Here is a 20108-nt window from a genome sequence, read left to right as displayed (position 1 = left end):
CTAAGGTGAAAAAGAAAAAAACACTCTGATCTTGCCTGAATCATAGGCAGTGACGAAAAAGTTCATTGTTGAATGTTACCTGCCTGCCTTGACTTTGGGAAATCCATCTCTACTAGAACTGATATTATAGCCATAATATAGCCATTTCCAGAATTTCCTCCCTCTGGGTGAAACCCCTCAGCAAGAGGTGGAAAGGGAATGTGAATGTAAATGTAGAAAGGGTTAGCCAGAGCCACAGGGGCTGTGAGGGGTCCCTGCCATCCCAGCTGAGGAGCAGAGGCATTCCAGTGCTCTGCAGGTACATTCCTGGTCACGGTGGGTTTAGGAAGAGCAGCAAATACAGGACAACCATTCCCTATAGCCCTCATCACGGCTCCCACTTTTTTCCAGAGGATATCTGTAAGTGCACACTCTCCTCATGCAAAAACCAGGTGAGAAAGCAGAACGGGCCAGATAAGGTCCTCCAGGTAAGGGTGGACCCTGCGCTCCACACAAAAACATCTGCAGGGCTGTGAGCTTCCACTTTGAATTACAGAGAACGATTTTTGACTGAGATTTTTGTATTTTTAGCACCTACAAGAGAGTGTTAAGTATGCTGCAAATTAATTAGGGGTTTGCAGTAATAGTCAGGACAGGGAATTCCTCTAAGTGACAACATTTTTCTGGTTTCCTTACAGGTTTTGTAGCGTGGTTGGCCCATTTACCTCGCAGTACCTTGCAATGGCTCAAAAATTGTACCTTATACTGGCACACACACCATCTAAACGAAATAAAACACAGAAAAAGGAAACAAAATATTTAAGCTCCTTTATTGCTAGTTTTTGCCTCGGTACGTGCTTCGAGGCTGCCTGCTTCTCCGCTGGCGAGAGGGGGTGACGGTGCATCTGCAGCGGGAAAAGAGGCTGCCGCCATTGTTTTAAGTACAAAAAAGGCCCCGTTCGGGCGGGAAGGGGCAATGCCGCCGCCATGCCGGGGATCTGTCCGGGCGGGATCCGCTTCCCGTCCCTTCGCTGCTCTCCCCGCCGCGCGGGCGCCCCGCGGGCCCGGGGCTCCCAACGCCCCCGCCCCGCTGCGGGCGCGGCCCCTTTAAGGGCCTTTAACCACGGGGGGGGCGGGTCACGCGCGGCCGCGGCGGGAGGGGGCGCGCGGGCGTGCGCGAGCCGGCGGCGGCACGAGGAGGGCGGGGCCGGGGGCAGGGGGCGGGGCGGCGCGCGCGGGCGGGCGGGATTATTATGGGCTGTGGGCGCCGCCGCCGAGGGGGAGCAGCAAGATGGAGCTGTCTGCAGTGGGGGAGCGCGTCTTCGCCGCCGAGTCCATCATCAAGCGCCGCATCCGAAAGGTGAGGGGCCGCCCCCGCTGGGGCTGCGGGGACCCCCCCCCGCCCCCCCTACCTCGGTCCTCGCTGCCGGGCCCCGGCCGCGCCGCTGGCCCGCCCGCCGGGCCCCCGCCTCACCCCCCCCCCCGCCTTCTCCCCCGTGTGTTGCAGGGACGCATCGAGTACCTGGTGAAATGGAAAGGCTGGGCCATCAAGTGAGTGTATCCCGCCCGGGCTGCGGGGATGGGGGGCATGGGATGGGGCGGAGTGGGATGGAGGGGGAGTACGTGTGTGTGCGGCTGCGGGGGGATCTGGGCGCTGACCCCTTCGCTTGTCCCCTCCGCGGCTCTCGCCCGGCAGGTACAGCACCTGGGAGCCCGAGGAGAACATCCTGGACTCCCGCCTCATCGCCGCCTTCGAGCAGAAGTGAGTGTTCATCCCCCACCCTGGGCTGGGGGGACTGCAGCAGCAGGTTTGACTTTGGGTGGGCGAGCGGGAAACAGCGTCCAGACGTTCCTTTGCCTGTTTTTTTTTTTTTTAATTTTTTTTTTTCCTTTTTTGCCTTTAACTGGTATGCTTCTGTTTTTCCCTTTGGGAAAAGTTTTAACTTCTTGAAAAATTTGATTCCCTAAAGGGAACGAGAACGTGAGCTGTATGGGCCCAAGAAGAGAGGACCTAAACCTAAAACTTTTCTGCTGAAGGTAACTCTTACTTAAATAACTTAGGCCTAGCAAAAAAAAAAAATCTCTCAAACCTTGCTGGTGTGTGCCCTTGGAAGGACTGGACTTTCAAGTGACTTGTGTCTGATGCCTGGCTCTGGGAGCGCGGGGAAAACCCGACAGGAAAGGCGGGGGGTGGGCAGAGGCGCAGAAGCGTGTGAGGGGAGAGAGCGTGTGCGTGCGACGGGTGCCTCAGCAGGACGGTCAGCACACGCAGATGTGCGTGGTGAGCCTGCAGTCTCTTTTTCCAATATCCTCTCCTTCTCCTGGCCTTCTGCTGCCGCAGTGGAGAGCTAGCCAATCTTGTTCCCTCTCCCTTCAGCAGACTATTCCATCCGACCCGTGCCCTGCAACTTAGCAGCATGCTGAGCGGTCAGGCAGCAGAGGTGGGAATCCCACTGCCACTTGTGCTCCTCTGATCGCATTTAAGGATGTAGGTGTTCCACGGGAGTTTCATGAAGGGCTCATGCTTCGATCTGTAAGCTGCAGGATTGTTTTGCTTTTGCAGAGGGTGAGGGGTGGCTGGGAGGAGGAGGAGTGTTTCACCTCTGCATAGGATGGCAGCTGAAGTTTCCAGTTCCTTTCTGATAGACTCAGCATCTCTGCAAGATGTTCTAGCATCTCTCTTTGCTTGTGGAGAAGAGCAAGGAAGGTAGTCCCTAGTGCAGGCCTACTTGCCCTGTATTTTTACCTTCTTTTTTTTAAATTAAGAACTCCGGTAGCTGCATGACTGTTATGTGAATTCTGTGAATTTATTAGTTTACAGAAGAAATACCTTGCTCTACTCCCCTTTTCACTCTCCTTCCTCTCTACTGTCACAATCTCAGGCTTCAAATGAGCATAGAAAGAACACATCTTTGTACAGTTTAGGGAGATGAACAAGTCTGGAGTTCCCCTGGTTTTATTCTGGTAGGAAGTCCTGGAACAGCCAGTGTGGGCCCTGTAGTAAGGCATCACTATCACCAAGTCATCCTGTGGCTTTGGGCAAGTCACTTAGGCTTTGTGCGTGTTTCCCCATCTGTGAAACAGGTTAATGCTTCCCTTCGCCTGGCAGCAGTAGGAGCTTTACTCCAGTCAGCACAGCACTTTTAACTGCATGAGCACCGGAAAGCACAGTGAGGGGTAGGGTATCACCTCCTCTCTGCTTTGAGAGGGTATAATGAAGCACGTAGAAGAAATGCAGGAACAGGCGTATTCTGATGCTCTGCGTGAAACCCAGGGGACCATGGTAATCCTTGGGAAGTCCTGCTGTTGGAACTGTCCTCCCCAGTTGCCTGTTTTTCTGCTAACAGTGTTCTGTATCTGTAGCCTGAGAATTACAAACATATCTGATATGTGCTACCTCTTATGCTGTATTCAGGGAACATAGCCTAGTTGGCTTTCCTCTTTCTGGCACTCATGCATTAAATGTAACTCTTGTGTTTAAATTTCCAGCAATGCAAAGGAACACTTGAAGGGAAAATCACCAGCTTGAAATAGTCCTCTGCCTGCATTAAAAAATACTGGTATTTGTAACACCTGACACTGTTCAGAGCTGTAGAGAGGTGACTATGCTATGTGTAATCAGTTTATTTTATTTTTGATTCTGAATGTGATATGGCCACATCTATTGCCATAGCTTTAAAAAAAAATTACTCATTCACACTCATTTAAAAAACCAAAACCAACCCCCGAACTCAAAACCCACTCATTGCTTCTCTTTTCCCCTTACCCTTTAAAACTCCCCTAAACTTAACGTGAATTATTCAGCAGCATCCTTTGAATCACATCCGTGACACGTTTCTGTGGCACATCTTTCTGCCAGCTCCTCAAATGGTAATGGAAACCTGTAGGTTTGCAGAGCTGGCTTGGTACTTTGTAGAAGATGACTCGTGATAGGGAGCAAGATCGGCTCTCCTGAAGGCTGGGGCCACGTTGTGGGAGAGGCTGGCAGGGTAGAGTGCTACCACTGCTGCTTGGTTTGCACCTCTGGGAAACAGAGCTGGTGGAACTGGTAGTGCTCTGACTTGCTGTTCCTCTGTGACTTCGGATCCCACCCTAAAAATAACACCCCAGACCAGGCAGTGAGAAGTAACTCTGTCTGAGCCAGCCCATTTGAACTTGTTTGAGCTCTGTTCAGGCAAACCACAATCAACACAACTGCAGCTAGAGTTACGACAGAGACAGTGAGATGATTTGGAACTCGGTTTTTCTGACCCCTGAAGATGCACATTTGACCTCTCCAGCCCCGCAGCTCTGGTTCTGCTGTGGGAGGAGTGGGATTGGGTTCTGCCTCGTGCATTACTAACGGTATTTTCAGTTCTTTCAGCTGCAGAATGTCTTGCCAGTGAGAATTTCGGAAGCAGGGGAAGAAATCTGATTCTTGTATCCCAGAGGGAGTATTTGGAGTTGGCAGTTAGAACAATATTCTTTTTGATCTGTTAACTGAACAGATTAGGCCTGCATGCAATGATGTTTGAGCAGAAATCTGGCCTAGGACTGCTTTGGTAGAGTAGTCTGCCCTTGACTTGGTGGCTTGCTAGGATTTTTCATGTGTATCAGTGCTTAAACCTAGGCTTCTGGGTCTCCAGAATGGCATCAAAATAAGTGCACTGATATGCCACTCAGTCCTTTGGCTTGTGTGGGTGTTTTAGCTTGCAGCTGGGACTAGGTTTATCCTGGGATTAGTTCTCAAAAGTTGCAGATAGGCACCCAGGGGGATTTGCAGAAAGCATTCCAGCAGGTTAGTGGCCCACGCCTTTGGAAAAGCTTTGAAAAGCTGCATCTTTGACCACCTGCTGCCTTTGTAAGCCAGGCTCCTGTTTCTGAGAGCTGTCTAACACTTGCCCTTTCGATCAGACTGCAGAGGCACATCACAGTCCAGGCTTTGTAATATCACTATCAAGATGGCCAGTGTTGAAAGCAACCCCTACAAACTTCAACTGCAAAGTTTTGGGCAGGAAATGGGTCTTTATCCTTTGCATGCTCAGGGCAAATTTTCCCACAGCTGGGCTTAGGCATGGCAGGAGGCTGCTGGTGTACTGCAGTCCTGTGCTGAGTGGATGGGAAACGAAGTTCTTAGTCTGAAACGGGCAGCACTGTATGTAAGGCTCTTCAGGTGTCTGGCAGAAGTCATCCTTGAGGACAGGCCCTTAAGCATGGATGCTAGTGTGAGGTTAGAAAGAGACATAGCACATGCTGTAGTGATCTTCCTCTTTTTCCTCTGTTCAATTTGCTCTTTTTATTTAGCTTTTTTTCTCTAGGCACTCCTCTGTGTGGAATGCAAACCTCACCAACTCATCTAATAAAGTCGAGCAAGTGCTATTCAGAGACAGAGCCCAATCTGCAAGCTCAGTGGGTGGCTGGCAAAGACCCCTGGTTGGGGTGGCCATAAATACTAAGGTGACAGGAGTGAAGAAGGTTAATGGGAAGGAAGAAGTAAGGGAGAACAAGGGCAAAGGGATTCTTAGTAGGGGAGTGGGGGAAGAAGGGGCTGAGCAGCATGGTGCTCTGTCCTTTCGCCCTCTCTTGAACTCCAAAGCTGGAATTGGGTTTCTTTTGATCTCCTCCCTGTTCGTAAATTATCCTGAGTAATTTGAAAACAGACCGTTCCCCTTTTGTAGCATTTTGTTCCCAATCCGGAGGGAAACTAAAGTTTATGGCAGTGTTGCTTGGGAGAACTGTGCTATGAACTGGCTTGCTTTTGCCTTGTCACTTGGAAGAGCGCAGAAGAAAGAGGGTGATAAAAAGGCAGAATGGCAGCCAAAAAGGGGAAAGAAGAGCTCTTGCAAATGCTGTTGGGAGCAAAGACTGTGGGAATGCAGGTGGAGAATAAAAGACAAAGCAGAGCCAGTAATTTATGAGAGAATAGTGCTACTATGGTGCAGCAGCACTACTGGAATTGGCGAGATTTTGAAATAATTTACTAGAAATCCATTGTCTTACGAGGTCTTTGGTTTGGTTTTTTCTTCCGAATCATAGAGATTTTGATACAAATCAGGTAAGAGAGGCCCTTTCTAAGCACGTGTCTGTGTACGTGCTTGTGTGCCTCAGTGCGTTAAGGGAATGAATGAACAAATATGCTTGCTGGGCCTCGAGGGACACTTATTCAGAAATAGTAGGGAATGGGGGAGGTACACTAGTTCCCAGGGGCAGTGAGGGAGAGCTGTACAAGATAAATAAAGGTGATACATATCCCAGACGGGAAGAGGGGGAAGGGAAGCAATCCCAGCAATTGGCTTGCTCCCATGACAGAGCACTGCAGCAAGCTTCCAGAAACTGCATCCTGATGTAGGCTGAGCTGTAAGCAGAGAGTGAATTACTTCGTACACATGCTGAGTGCCTCTTCAGCAGTGAGCATGTCCTGCTGGTGAAAGCAGCAAAACCTAGAGAGGTAGGTTCCGTGTGAAACACTTGTGAGCCAAGGAGCAAACTGTGGTGACACAGCTGAAAGGATACAGTGGGTTTGTTTTTCAAAAACCTTATCCTCATATGGCTTGTGAATGTGATCAAGGAATGGATCCAGAGCAGGAAGAAGTGCATTTCCAACAGATAAAACTGAGTGCTGAGTCTTCTCCAAACCAAAGGCAGCAAGTTACTTAATCTAAAGTTGGAAACAGGGCAAGGAGTGCCTCTGTGCTGTCCTCTGCAGTGAATGGATGAGTTCATGTAGGTGATGCCTGAATAAACCTGATCCTGTGGTAGGAATACTGAGCTTCCCAAGTGAGAAAGCTCTGGGGGCTGGTCTTAGATAAAGCATCTGATACGATTTTTCTTGAAACCTTACCTGGAAAAACAATCTCAAGGTAAGCTGAATATTTGCATAATGCTCTTTGGAATTTGCATTGAAGCTGGTCACTGGGGATAGCAGTGTAGTATCAGGGGAAGACTGTTGAGCCCTAACTTACCCTCTCAATAATCTGACCAGAGTATCAATGCTGTGTGTAGACTACGTAGACACTGCTGAAGCTGGAATTTAATAAAAGCAGGTAGCTGAAACATGAGTTAGAAACAGCTTCAGCCTTGGAGAAAGTGCCCCAGAAGTAACTGGAAATGCAGACACATAGCATGTAAATGAGACCTACTGGTTCTGACACACTGGAAAAGTCCAGGCCATGTACCAGGGCTCTGCAGTAGCTGTTGGGCAAGCACAAAACCAAGACAGGTCTCACTGTGAAAGCAGGACAGGAGCTGATTAATGTGTACAGGAAGCGAAAGTAAAAGCAACAGGGCTATTGAAGTGGTCAGGTAGTAACCATCCCAGCATTATCACTTTGTTTAATGTGGCTGATGGGAAGCTTTGCTCAGGAATTTTTGGGGTGTATAAGGAAACTGAGGATGTTTGTGACTGCTTCCCCCACACTTCTGGGAAGCTGCCTTCTTTCTCTTCTGGGTGTTAGAGGCGGTGCTGGTGGAAGGTAGCAATTAGATTTGACTTGGAGCAGAGTGGCACAGAGGGGGCAGAACTCCTCACTCGAAGGCGTGATGATGGGGTAGGCAATTAATCTGAAAGATGTGCAGTGCTGGCAACCGGAGAGGCCCTGAAGGATACCTGTGTCCATCCACTGAAGCTGTAGAAGGATTTTCAGTGATGCATCTGTAACCCTTGCCTGCTTTCCTTGTCCTGTATTTTGGAAGGGGACATTGTGTTGCATTTTGTAAATTGGTAAGAAACCCAAAGCACAAGAGCAGCAGTGCTGGAAGGGCTGGTTATGATGTGGAGCAGGATGAAAGGGAATTCATCAGGCTGTGCTGGTATGTAATGTCAGAAAGCAAACTTTAGCTTGTCCTTGTGTCTGCCATCTGCTTTAGAGGGACCCGTGAAAAGATGGAGTAAGCACAGCCCAAATGTGCATTTTCCTGTGCCTGTGACCTCCTGACCAGGTCTGCAGTGTCCCCAGGTTGTATATTGATGAGATGGGAGTGTTGATGTGTGGTGCAGGGAGTTCATCTGGTGCTGTTGCTGTGCTCAGGCCTGTACTATGCCTGTGACAGGAACTGTGTCTTATTTTCTCAACAGTTTGGGGTATGGAGTAACACACGAGGCTGAGCAAAGATGGACAACTAGATGGACAGTGGGATGCTTTCTGCTACATCAGGAAAAGCGTTGGGGTTTGTGTGTGCTGGCAACACTTCTCTTTAGCTAGGTGGAAACAGCCCTGTTTGTTAATGTGCAGTGTCTGTGCCTGCCTTGGGGCTGTGCTAACTTTGTTTCTTTGTCAGTTGGCTAACACAGAGTCTAGGTCCCCAGTCAGGATGAGCCTTCAGTTTGTGTTTTTTTGTACAGTCAGAGAAGGAGACCTCATTTTTGCAGTCATTTTAAAGCCAGAATAGAAGTAGTACAGAAGGCTGTGATCATCCAGTGTTAGTAAAGAGAGGAACAAAATGTCTTCACGTCTCTGTTCTCTGCTCATTCAGGATCTTCTGTGGTTCCCATGGGTATCTCTGTGGGAGAAGGGCTCTGGCTAACAGCAAAGCTCTGGAGCTGTAGGGCCAGGACTTTGAGCTTTTTGTGCAGGGGCTGGCTGGGCCCCTCGCTTAGATCTGTTAGATCCCTGCCTTTACACGCACATTTTTTTCCCCAGGCATTTCTCTGGTAGGAGGCACAGCCTGCAGGGTGACAAAGGAGACGGAGTTGAGTGCTAAGCTCTTAGCTGGCAAGAAGCCATCCCGATCTTGGCGTGTGCAAGGGGCAACGGGATAGAAAAGTTGGGGAGGAAAAGCAGCTGTTGTCTTCCAGCACTGCAGTTCTTTCTGTGCCCACGAGGTGGGGGAAGCTGCTCGTGGGATGGGCAGTCACAGGGTGGGGGCTCACCTGTCCCCTCCAGGGCTGTGTGCCTTCGACCTGTCACCACTGCTGAGAGGGAATATGCAGCGGGGTTGGCTTGGGCAAGTACTGGGGTGCAGGTGGAAGGATGAGCTATACAAGCAACAGTGCTCTGATGAGATGTGATGTAAGAATAGACTGGGTTTCCAAGCCCACAGGTCATACAGCACTAGCTTACCAATGAAACTGCTGTTCCTGCTCACAAAAAATGTTCCTGTCTCTGGTGCATGAAACAGGGCAGTTTTTGGCACCAGAAGAGCTTAAAAATATTGTTCCCCTGGCCTGGCTCTTGAGGAGGGCTGGCACAGAGCAGTTGAACAGGTGCTATTCCTGCTCTGGTCCAGTGCTAGGTTTCAAACAAATGTGGTGCTCAAAAGGATAAGTCAATCTCTTCTTTGGAGGTACAGTTAATTTTTACTTGAATTCCACCTGGCCTCATCTCTGTCTTTAAACACTGGAACTTGCTCCCACAGCACAGTAAGAATGAATGACTTCCATGTGATCCTAGTTAAAAATCGGATCTCTAAATTTCTTATGTTAACAAAAACAGCTCCATCAGACCATGCTCACCAGCCTCCATCTGTGTTCCTCAAGACGCCCTTCTACCACGCTTTTCAGAGACAATGCTCATTAGGCATTACTCTGCCTCTTCCCTCTTATCTTGTGTTCAATTTGTAGAGAACCTGGTGCAATCCCTTTGTAAGTTTGGGTGCTGTCTCAGCACTGACAGCACCAAGTGCCTAGGAAGATGCAGGCTTCTTTGGCTGACTGTGGAGGGTTGTGCACTTTGACTGATGACAACCAAGGGGGGCTGTGGAGACCATTAACCCTGAAACATGCCTGGGAAATCGCAGTTTGTCCCTGGGGAAAGCATGTGTCGACAGGAGTACAGCCTAGGGAGGCATCAGCTGCCCAAAAATTATATAGAGAGTGTCCTATGCCTGTCTGGGGGCTGTGTTGGAGATATCAATGGTTTGTAGGTGTGTACCCGTGCTTGTCATTGATGTTGGATATAAATGTGTCATGGTGCTGCCAGTGAGTGCTTGGCTTGAAGTGAGCAGTGCCCGATTTGATATCTGGCTATACCTAGGCTGCCTCTCTGACCCTGTTTGTTTTCTTTCTCCCCACCACCGCAGGCTCGGGCCCAAGCGGAGGCCCTCCACATTGGGGATGTACACTTTTCTGTCAAGCCTGGTTCCAGTACCTCCTCTCCCAAGCTCCACTCCAGCGCCGCGGTGCACCGGCTCAAGAAAGACATCCGGCGATGCCACCGCATGTCCCGGCGCCCCCTGCCCCGTCCAGATCCCCAGAATGGCGGGAGCGTGGGTGGCGGAGCTGGCATTCGTCCTCCTGTCTCGCCCTTCTCGGAGACCGTCCGCATCATCAACCGTAAGGTGAAACCCCGCGAGCCCAAACGCAGCCGCATCATCCTCAACCTCAAAGTCATCGACAAAGGTGGGAAGCCAGCCAATGGGGCCGGGGGCCTGGCTCGGCCCAAGATCCCGTCCCGAAACCGTGTCATTGGCAAGAGCAAAAAGTTCAGCGAGAGCGTCCTCCGCACTCAGATCCGCCACATGAAGTTTGGCACCTTTTCACTCTACAATAAGCCGTCTGCTGCACCTACGCCCTCTGCGGAGGGCAAGGGGGAGGCCGAAGGCTCCCAGGCAGCCTCCTGTGGGCTCATTATGGGCTCCACCCCCTATGATGCCCCCAGCTCCAGCTCCTCTGGCTGCCCATCACCTGCTCCCCACTCCTCCTCCGACCCAGATGATTCCCCTCCAAAGCTGCTCCCTGAGACCCTCAGCCCAGCCATCCCCGACTGGCGTGAGTCGGAGGTCCTCGACCTCTCAATCCCACCTGAGTCGGCTGCCACCAGCAAGCGTTCTCCCTCGGGGGGGTCCAGTGGGGGGCAGACACCCTCCTTGTCCCTCTCCTCTTCTGACCCGGAGCAGGAGGCTGGCGACTGGCGTCCCGAGATGTCCCCTTGCTCTAATGTGGTGGTCACAGATGTCACCAGCAACCTCCTCACTGTAACCATCAAGGAGTTCTGCAATGCAGAGGATTTTGAGAAGGTGGCGGCGGGCAGTGGTGGAGGAGGCAGCAAGTGAGCAACCAGGTCCCCCCACTCCAGGGTTGTGGGGGGTGCTTTACCTGAAAGAAGTCGTGGTGCGAATGGCTGTCCTTAGTTCTCTCCTTCTCCCCTTGGCTGTCCCTCTACCCTCACTGCCACCCTTCCTTCTCCTTTCCTCCTGCCCAATTCCTCTTGCCTGGAGGCTGGAGTGTGTCAGTGGGAGTGTGGGAGCACCCACTGTTCTTGGTTGTTGGTACTGCCAGGAGGAGGTAGGGAGGGTTGTGGTGGGGCTGGGGAGTGGTTGTTTGTCCTTGAATGTGGTGTTGTCCAACGGGCAGTGGAGCCTTTGGGGCTGAGGGATGAGTGAGCATGTGTCTGTGTGCCTGTGCAGGTGGTGACGAAGGTGCTGCTCTTCCTCATTCCCTTCTATCTTTGACAAAAACTGAAGAGGAGCTCCAAACCCGTGAGGGGAGGATGTAAGAGGATTGGAGCCCTTGCCCATGTCCTCCAGACCGTCTCCCACAATGTGCATGCTGACTCTTCCATTCTTGTTTCCCCCTTGCTATGACTACTATCCTGCCATTCTTCCCCTCTTAGCCTGTGGCCTGGATCTGCCCTCTCCTCTGCTGTTCTTGTGGCAGTTGCTGATCCAGATGCCCTCAGAGTGAGGGGGAGAAGGACAGGTGAAGTGTCATGCCTGGAAGGTGCTTGAGACAAAGCTGGGGTGGTGGGGGGTGCCCCATGCAGCCTATGCCTCATATTGGCTTCCCCTTTCCTTTGACTATTGGTGCTACCTTGGCAGTTGTATGGGTGCTTTCAGGTGCCCTGATCCCTCCTCTTCTCCTGCATCTTCCAACCTGTTCAGCTTCTCAGGAGAAAGGGAAGAAAAGAGGAGTCTGCTTCCAGCCCATATCTTCCTCCTGATGTTCATTTGCACTTGTTTGGGAGAGAGGGACATGAAATGTCTTTCTCTGATCTTTCTGTGGCAGAAGCGGGAGTGGGAGATCTTTCAGTCTGTGGGAAGATAATGCCAACAGCGTGACGCTGCCCCAGCCGCGTGAGGCTGCTCTCCCACCTTGTGCGTAAGCTTCCCCTGGCCCTCTTTGCTTCCTCTTGCTCCTTCCAAAGGAAGGAGGGGTGAATGCTAAGGCAGGTTGTTTGTTCTTCCTGCTCGCTTTTGCCCCTCCTGCTCTCCCTCCCTCTGGTGGGTGGCCTGGAAGAGGTTTCCTCTCTGTCTTTTCAGCATCTGAAACAGCCCTTACAACTGTCAACCAAAGGTGCTCATAAGAAATACCTGTCTCTCTCACATCGTATGCATGTGCGCTGGATCTCGTCCCCTAAAGCTCCTGTGAGCTGATCTAGAAATTCCTTCTCTTCACCCCTAGCAAATAGGAGGGAGCAAGACCACAGCTTGCTGTTTATTCCACAGCTCCCTCTTTCCCTGACCAGCTTTGTTCACATTCAAACTAAGCTCTATTTTTTGCCTGCCATTTCTGGCTTGCTCTGTTTCTGTGTGGGTCCTAAGCTTCACGGTGAGAAGCCATTCCTTTGTTCTCCTTTCTTCCTCTACTTGCACGGGACTGAGCCTGTAGAGGTAAGGAAAAGAGGTGCTGATGAACTGGTGAGAGCCTCACCCTCACAGCCTTGTCCCTGGATGGGGCAGAGGGATGTCACTTCTACATAACATGCTGCAGAGGTGAAAAGGGTGGAAAAAATTCCTCATGCCAGGGCTCGTTTACTTATAAGCCTGCCCTGGGCGGGTGAACAGAAGTGGAATTGGCCCCTCTGGTGCTTTCACACAAGTATGTTCAGGAGCTGCTGGCTCTGAGGAGTGCTCTCCTGCAGTAGTGATTTTGTGGTTGTAGTGATCTGAGCATAGAAGGGAGGCAATTTGTGGGAGGGAAGTAATATTTGACTGCCCAAGGGACATTGTCAGGGTGGTAGAGGGGTAGACCAGCTTCTGACCTTAATTAGGGCTTTTGTGCCCAGAGTGTGTCTATTCCCTGCCTCCAGCGCCTGGGTTGGTGTAATAAAATATTCGCTGCCTTCCCCACAAACCTTGCCTTGGCAGTGGGTGGCATTCCAAGCTGTGGGAAATGGTGAATTCACACCAGTTGCGGTTGGGTGTCTGTGCAGACAGTCTGAGGGGGATTCCAGGTGCTGTTAGCACCACCCTTGGTACACCTCTTTCTTTCCTTGGTTAAAGAGCTTAGTGGACTCTTCGGGGATGTGCTTTCATTCACAGCTGAAGCTAGGGGCAGGGAGAAAGAGACTTCCCTGATCCATTCACTAAGCTAAGGCTTTCTATAACTTGTTGGACTTGTGTGCGTGTCTGTGTTAATACCTGCTTGTACTTTTTGTGGGTGTTGTTTTTTTTCTTAATTTGGGTTTTCTTTTGCGCATCTTTCCTGTGCCTGGCACACCCAGGGATCCCTTATGTTAGCATAGCCTATCCATTTGGCTGCAGCTTCAACGATGAGCAGTTTGTAGGCATAGGGAAAAGCTCTTTCTTAGGAAAATAGCGAGGAGATTCTTCTTTTTTTCCTCCCCCTTCTGAATAAGAACTAATCTGTGGCTGTGAGATAAGAAGAGCTGCTTTATGGGGTGAATGCAAACTGGCCAGTCACTTTAGGTTGTTAAGTTACTGTTTGGTGTGTATGTGGTGATGTGTTTTGTTTTGTGGTATCAAGGTTCTGAAAAAAGTTTTGAAGCGTTTAAGTGGGAGATAAAAGGGAACTTTAATAGGAAACTCTTGATGTGTATTGGCCAAGATGTGTTGCTTGGCAGAATTCTTTTCCCCAGTGTCTCTTGTATGGTGTTCTTTGGGGGCAAGGGGCAGGAATTGTTTAATTGAAGGGATTTTGCCTTTCTCCAGAGTGGCAAGCAAGGGAACTGTCTGTGAAGAGAAAAACAGTGGGTCATTGTAGGGATGCTCCGCAAGGACCTCCTTCCTGCGGTGAGGAGATGAGGGGACTTGTTGCAGAAGGGAAACTCGTGTGTGGTAGATCCTCTTTGTGGAGGAAGAAAGGAGTATGATCCGGCTTGCAGACACAGCTCACCTGCTTGTGTGACAAATCCCTCCCTGGGTGGGTCACCAGGTGGGAACCAAACCCTGAACCTCTGGATCCAAAATGAGGATCCCATGCTGGTTTGAGTTAGATGTTTGCTAACTTGAATGCAGCAGTCACCTCAAGTCCCCTCAGGTGGACAAGACACTTGAGGCTGACTAACCTACCTTCGTATTCACGTGGGCTGTGCTCCTCCTTCTGAATTTTTGCCCTTGCTCCTTAATGGAGATAGGAAAGAAGATTCATTCATGCCTTTTAAAAAGGGCATGGAATTGAGGGAGGAGTTTATTTGAAAGTATCCCCTTCCTTTCCCCATAACCCTTAGGAAAAAAAAAATTCAACAAAAACAGGGAAATAATTCTCTGTGTCTGTGCCATGTTTGTTCTCGTTGTCGTGTTTTTAGAGGAGATTTTATGATGGAGTGGAAAAAGTGAAATGATTAGTTTTGCATAAAAAAAGAAAAGTTTTAAAAAAAATTTCTACAGGGAGAGAGCGAGAGAGAGTTTAAAAATGAATAATAAATGCAGTGATTGCACAAACTGTAGTGGTATTAGATGGTCCTTAGAGAAAAGAGTATTTTGTAGTATCGAAGCATGTGTGTCTGGGATGGTGTTTGGCTTGCTTGAACTGGAGGGAAAGGCATTCTAGGACTAAGCAGCGATCTCTGAGCTGAAAAGGCAAGTTGCATGTTGGAGGAACCCTGTCTACAAACCTTTCCCGTCCTTGCCTCCCAAGTGTTGGAGTGAGTTCCTTTCCCTCCCATACCTCTCCTGTGAGCTAAGGTGGAGTCTCCAAGTGGTTTTCTGGCTGAGCAGCCCTCAGAGATGGCCAGTCACATTCTGACAGAATGTGGATCAGGCCATCAACATGAAACAGTTGACTTTGCATGTACAGCAAGCTGCTAATGTTTGGGGTTGGCATGTACCTTTCCTGCCAAGTTGCTGTCTCTTTCCCATCCCCTATATCTAAGCAGAATTATTCATAGTGGGCTTATTTCCTGGGAAGCAGATATGCCTCTCTTCTGTAAGGTTTCTTAAACTTCTTCCAACACCAAGTGGGGGTTGACATTTTTCTGTATAGAATTCACCACATCCAGACAGGAAACTGAATCCCATTGGTGTGTATTCCAGCACCCCTTCTCCAACAGTGGCCAGATCTCTAGAGGCAGATGAGAGTGCTGTCTTGTGTGCTCTGATTGTGTTGCTGAGGGACATGGACCCTCTTCTCGAGGCCAGCAATTGCTGGAAGTTTTTAGAGTGGAGAGGGGAGAGGAACACTCTTGACAGGTCAAGTAGGGCAGCCTTCTACAGCTTCCTTTGGGGTGGTGGGGAAGAGTTGCCTGAATGTTCCTTCAGAGCAAGGAGGCAGCTCTTGTGTGCTGGCTTTCCTGTCCACGATGTCTCTGGTGTTCATCTGGCATGTGGGAGTGACTGCAGGGAAGAGGGAAACCACCAGATGTTGGTGTCTGAGCAGAAGATGGTAGGCAGAGACGCTTGAACAGCTTTTCTTGTCTGGACTTCTCTGGTGCCCTTTGCAGTGGCTTTGTAGTGGCAGATGACTGATGTCTCAATGCGTCCCATAGCCTGGGCTGCACGTGGGAGCTTTTCTCTCCGCCCATCAAACTGTCGGTGCTTCCCATGGCTTTCAACTTGGAACAAAACCTCCTGTCTCAGGCTCTCTTCTCAATGAGCAGCATGGGACTGGAGGAGCATGAAGCTAATGAGATACAAGCTCCTTTGGGGATGAAAAACAGAAATAGTGTGGTGAGCAGGCCCAGCTGTGGTGAGCCACTGCTTAAATTCTGTTTTCAAAAGAGAGTGGGAGCATTTCTCTCTGTCTCCCCTTACTGAAGTTCCCAGGGAGATTTTGTGAAATAAACAAATTTTAAAAAAAGAAAAAAAAAAAGAAAAAAATCACAACCACAGTCATGCTTTTTACCAGGTAGGAGCTGTCTCTGAGCTGAGTCTTCCTAGGGATATCACTCCCTTCTCCAGCCCCTCTGTGTAGAGGAGGCTTCAGCAGCTCCCAGCGTTTGGAGATTATCACTTTCCTGGGAACTTCCTGGCAGAAAAGGTTGCTGTGCTTGAAGGATGGTGTCCCAAGTTCTCTGTACTTGTGCCCACCCCAGGCCATGGCATTAGTGGGGCTGCTCAGGAGCAGGTCCTTCCCAGGGAGGTGTAACAAACCTGGAGTGCGTGTTTGGCTAAGTGCTTATTTTCCCTTTTGCTTCCTTCCCCACCTTCTGACAAGACTTTTTCCTCCTTGCCTGGCACATCCTTTTACTCCAATGTCGCTTGCTTTTGCTGCATTTTTCAATTGCCCAATAATCACGCAAGAGCTGGGATCTTATTTACTTCTTATATATAAATATATGAATATAAAAAGCCTCCTTCTCCCCCTTTCTCCCCATCTCACCCACCACCCCCCATGTGCAGCCTCCCTGATCTCCACTCTGAAGGCAATCTGCTGTAGAGGGTTAATTTGGGGTCGGGGATTCGGTGCCTCCTAAGTTCTGTTCCTTCTTGGCTTGCCATGATTTTTCTGCCAGCTGTGTCACTGCCCTGTGCCTCTGTCTCCCATGCAGAGGGGATGGGGGTGGAGGAAACCATCCTGCTGAGGGTGCTGGCGGCCCAACTCTCGAGGTGTTTGCACAGAGATGGGAGTGCTCAGTGTTGCTTCAGAAATCCCCTGCTCCCTGTCTGTGCTTCCTTCCCCAGGTAATCTCCAGGAAGTATCTTCATTTCACCAGTGCTCTGAGGTTGAGAAAATAAGTGTCTTTATTTTCTTGTAACTTCTGAGATCCTTCCCCAGAGTGCAATCTGTGTGGTTTCTTTTTGGGGGTATAGATGGCAGGAGATGTTGGAGTCTGTCTCCATCCTCACCTTTGCCTTTCTGTCCTCTGTTCCTCTCACACTTTGCCATTGCCCTGTATCAGACTGATGCGCTCAGAGGTATTTGCACCCTTTTCTGTGCAGTGTCAGTCTTGGCATCAGGAGCTTCTCCTGTGTTCTTTGGTGATTCTGAGGTGCCCTGTGTCCCACCTGCCTCACCTGTAAGCATGCAGCAGGGCCCTGAGTTCTTCTTTCTTCCCTTCTGTAAATTTCTCCTTCCAGGAGTGAAGGGAGATACAGTCCTGTGGTGGTTGGCTGCCTCTGGCAGCTCTTCTGTCCATTCCAGCCTCTCTGTGGTGGGAAACAATGATTCCAGGGCTGTCCAAAAGCACAGTCCTTGGGGTGAGGGTCCTTCCAGCCCAGGTGAGCTCTGTGCTTTGAGCCCACACCCTCCAGGCACTGGCAGATGGCACTGGGATGGAGGAGCGGGATGCCCTCTGTGCCCTGGGCTGGGTGGGCAGCAAGCAGCGTGCTGTGGCACAGGGATGAAGTAAGGTGACAGAACTGCAGCAAGATGCAATCAGAGTGGTGCCAGCTTCTGCAATGGTTCAGAAAATGTGTCTGCTGGGAGAAAAGGGGCATAGTGGGACATGCAGGCAAAGTGTTAATTCCCATTGCAAGGCCCTGGTTCTTTACTTCATTCCTTGTTCAGCTGAGCACTTGGAGCTCACATTAAACCTCCGGAGCACAGCTGGGTGGGTCAAAGCACTTCGTGGGGCTTCAGGGCCTCATAGGACTAATGGGGCTTTCCCATGCTCCCAAGCAGCCCCCCAGCTGGTCCCTGCTCTCTAGGGATATGAGGGTTTTCCTCTGGGCAGAGCAGCAGGTAGGTGCTCTTGCACAGGTAGGTTGCTCTTCAGCTGCCCTGGAGGGAGCCTGCTGCTTCCAGCCCCCAGCTGCAAAGCAGGGGCAGAATCTTAGGTCAAGTTCTCAAACGGAACAAAAAAATTAATCGTTGTGATGACTTTTTTTAGAAAAGAGTTGTCATGCCTGCACCTCCCCCAAGCAAATCAACTCAGTGTGCTGTCCTCCTTCCTCTTCTCCCCTGTGCCATTAAGCCTTGTACACTCCCTAAGAATAGAGGAGACTCTCTGCTTTGGGATTTTTTTCCCCCGTTCGTTTTCTTTTTGCATAGAAAGTTGTCTGCTGGTGGTGGAGGACAGGGGCCTGCTTCATCTGTTCCTTCCTTTCACCTTCCCCTATGCCAAGCTTAGGCTTAAATGCTGCAGATTCCTGCAAACACTGAACTTGGAGCAGGCGAGTGACCCCACTGTGTTCTGTGGTACTTGGGTGCTTCAGATTCTGCCTGTGCTTGAGCTTTGGCAGCATCAGAGCCCTTCCTTCCTCTTGGAGAAGGTCAGCCCTAACTCCAAGTGCTGATAGTTCTGATGCAACCCATCTGTCTCCACATTTCCCCTCACTTGGCATACAGAGTGAAGGTGGTAATTTTTTTTAATTTAAAATAAACCTAAATATGTATCTTGTAATTTTTTTTATTTTGAAAAAAATGCATTTAAGGATTGTGCACGGATGAATTGTATATCTATATATTATTTTTTTGTCTTGCAATTTTCATTTTAAATATAGTGTTTGTTCAGTTTTGTTTTGTTTTTTAATCCAGTTCCCAGCTGGCTAAACTCTGTCTAGAGTGGATGGGTAGGAGGAGAGCCACTGGAAGGGTGATTGAATCACTCCTTCCCTTGGTGCTTCCTACAAGAAACTGGTTTGCTCCAGGTTTGGGGGTGGGGGTTGTGCTAATTACTCTTGTATTCTTGTACATTTTGTTCTTTCTGCTGCTCTTGAATATTGTATCAATGCCAGAAATGGGGAGTTAAAAATTAAGACAAAAAAATTAACCCCAATAAATTGTTACATTCCAAAACCTGTTGTTTTCCTTGGGCGGGCTGTGACTTGTGGAGCTTGGGAAGAAGGCAATGGAAATGACTGCCCTGAGTCATGGATCAGCACTGCAAACACAAGCACCTGCACCCTTCTTGGGCACCATGGATCAGCCCAGGTTTGGTCTTTGGACCTTTCTGGACATAGAGAAGCTCTGAAAAAAGACAAAGGAGTATTCTGGAATGTTAAGGGAAGAGGCAGCATTGGTGAAGGCCAAGCTGTAGCAAGTGGAACCTGAACACCCTCATCCCAAGTGCTTTGGAGAGTCTCCCATGGGTCTCCCACATTCTTTTCTTTTAATAATGAAATTAGATCAGGGTACAACCTAGCACTTGGTGGCTGAAAAATGCTTTAGGCTTTTCCCAACTCCAGAACATGTGCTCAAGTGCACTTTCTGACAAGCTGATCTAAGAAACACAGTGAAAAATCTCCCCCCTGTGTCTAACTGAACGCCCGGATTCACTCCATCCCTCTCCAGCCTGTAGCAGCTGCACAAACAGGCTCAGCTAAACTTCTAGGTGGGAGGTGCTGGTGGTGGGGCAAGCGAGTTGGTTTTTGACAGATTCCCTTTGGACAGGCAGGAGAGAAGGGCAGGAAGGCAACACTTCTGGGTACACGGAAAGGGCAGTGTCTGGGCACAGCTCCAACCAAAACACCTTCAGGGCTGCCCTTCAGGAGGGTGTGATGAGGTGTCACCTGGAGGGGAGAGATTGGGCTGAGCTGGGTGTTCCTTGCACAGAGTTGCTGCCTTGTGGTACTTCTGCAGCGTCTGAGTTTTAGAAAACCCGAGCAGGGCCTGCTCCAGTGGTGGCATGGCTGGCACCAGGGAACGCTGCCCACCAAAGCCAAGCAGAGTCCAGGTGCCAGCCATGTCATGCCATCAGGCTCACCTTGCCTCTTCTGCATAAAACACTTGCAAGGCCAGCACTCCCTCCTCCGTTGCCCTTGCACCCTGGTTTTGCTCAGAAGCCAGTGGGCTTTTGGGTGGATTTGAGAACATCAAATGAAGGCAACTCTCACCCAATGCTTTCTGGAGGAGGAGGAAGGCTGGAGAGAGAGACCTCAGCCTGACTGAACAAATCCAGTGAGGTCTTGCACCAGCTTCTGGTGCAGGCAGACCCAGTAACCAGGGCAAGGCGATGCAAGTCACGTCTGCAGGGCTGAGAAACCTGGAAATTAAAGAAACCAGGATTTCCATGCTAAGTAGAATCTGCAGATCCCCAGGATCTGAAGTCTCCTGGTCTAAGGAGATGGTGGAGATGAGTCCATGGAGTAGCAGAGGAGCCCTTTCATCTCCTTAGGGTGGCCCTGAGGATGTTCCTAAACTGGGTGATAACCTG

At 50.0% G+C, this 20108-nt stretch overlaps 1 protein-coding gene across 2 annotated transcripts; it reads left to right on the top strand.

Annotated features, from left to right (window-relative positions):
* Positions 1 to 1208: 1208 nt before the first annotated feature.
* CBX6 (chromobox 6) lies at positions 1209 to 18751 on the top strand. 2 transcript variants are annotated; one of them, XM_021554044.2, is made up of 5 exons: positions 1209 to 1339; positions 1487 to 1530; positions 1676 to 1741; positions 1950 to 2016; positions 10030 to 18751. In XM_021554044.2, the coding sequence occupies exons 1-5, from the start codon at positions 1271 to 1273 to the stop codon at positions 10945 to 10947; spliced, it is 1164 nt and encodes a 387-aa protein (XP_021409719.1). In that variant the 5' UTR covers positions 1209 to 1270; the 3' UTR covers positions 10948 to 18751. The 2 variants fall into 2 exon arrangements, with proteins under 2 accessions (XP_021409719.1, XP_021409718.1); XM_021554043.2 differs by having other exon boundaries at positions 9976 to 18751.
* The last annotated feature ends 1357 nt before the right edge of the window (positions 18752 to 20108 follow it).

The sequence above is a fragment of the Lonchura striata genome, chromosome 5 (genome assembly GCF_046129695.1).
Source record: "Lonchura striata isolate bLonStr1 chromosome 5, bLonStr1.mat, whole genome shotgun sequence".
In the NCBI taxonomy this organism is placed as follows: Eukaryota; Metazoa; Chordata; class Aves; order Passeriformes; family Estrildidae; genus Lonchura; species Lonchura striata.
The sequence above is the reverse complement of the archived record's forward strand: the minus strand, read 5'-3'. Positions and strand labels throughout refer to the sequence as shown.

What these genes read in the sequence shown, in the direction of transcription:
- CBX6 (XM_021554043.2), top strand. Translation starts at nt 1,271, where the DNA reads ATGGAGCTGTCTGCAGTGGGGGAGCGCGTCTTCGCCGCCGAGTCCATC. An exon ending in TGGAAAGGCTGGGCCATCAA is followed by an intron (nt 1,531 to 1,675) that starts GTGAGTGTATCC and finishes CTCGCCCGGCAG; the next exon opens with GTACAGCACCTGGGAGCCCG. An exon ending in ATCGCCGCCTTCGAGCAGAA is followed by an intron (nt 1,742 to 1,949) that starts GTGAGTGTTCAT and finishes GATTCCCTAAAG; the next exon opens with GGAACGAGAACGTGAGCTGT.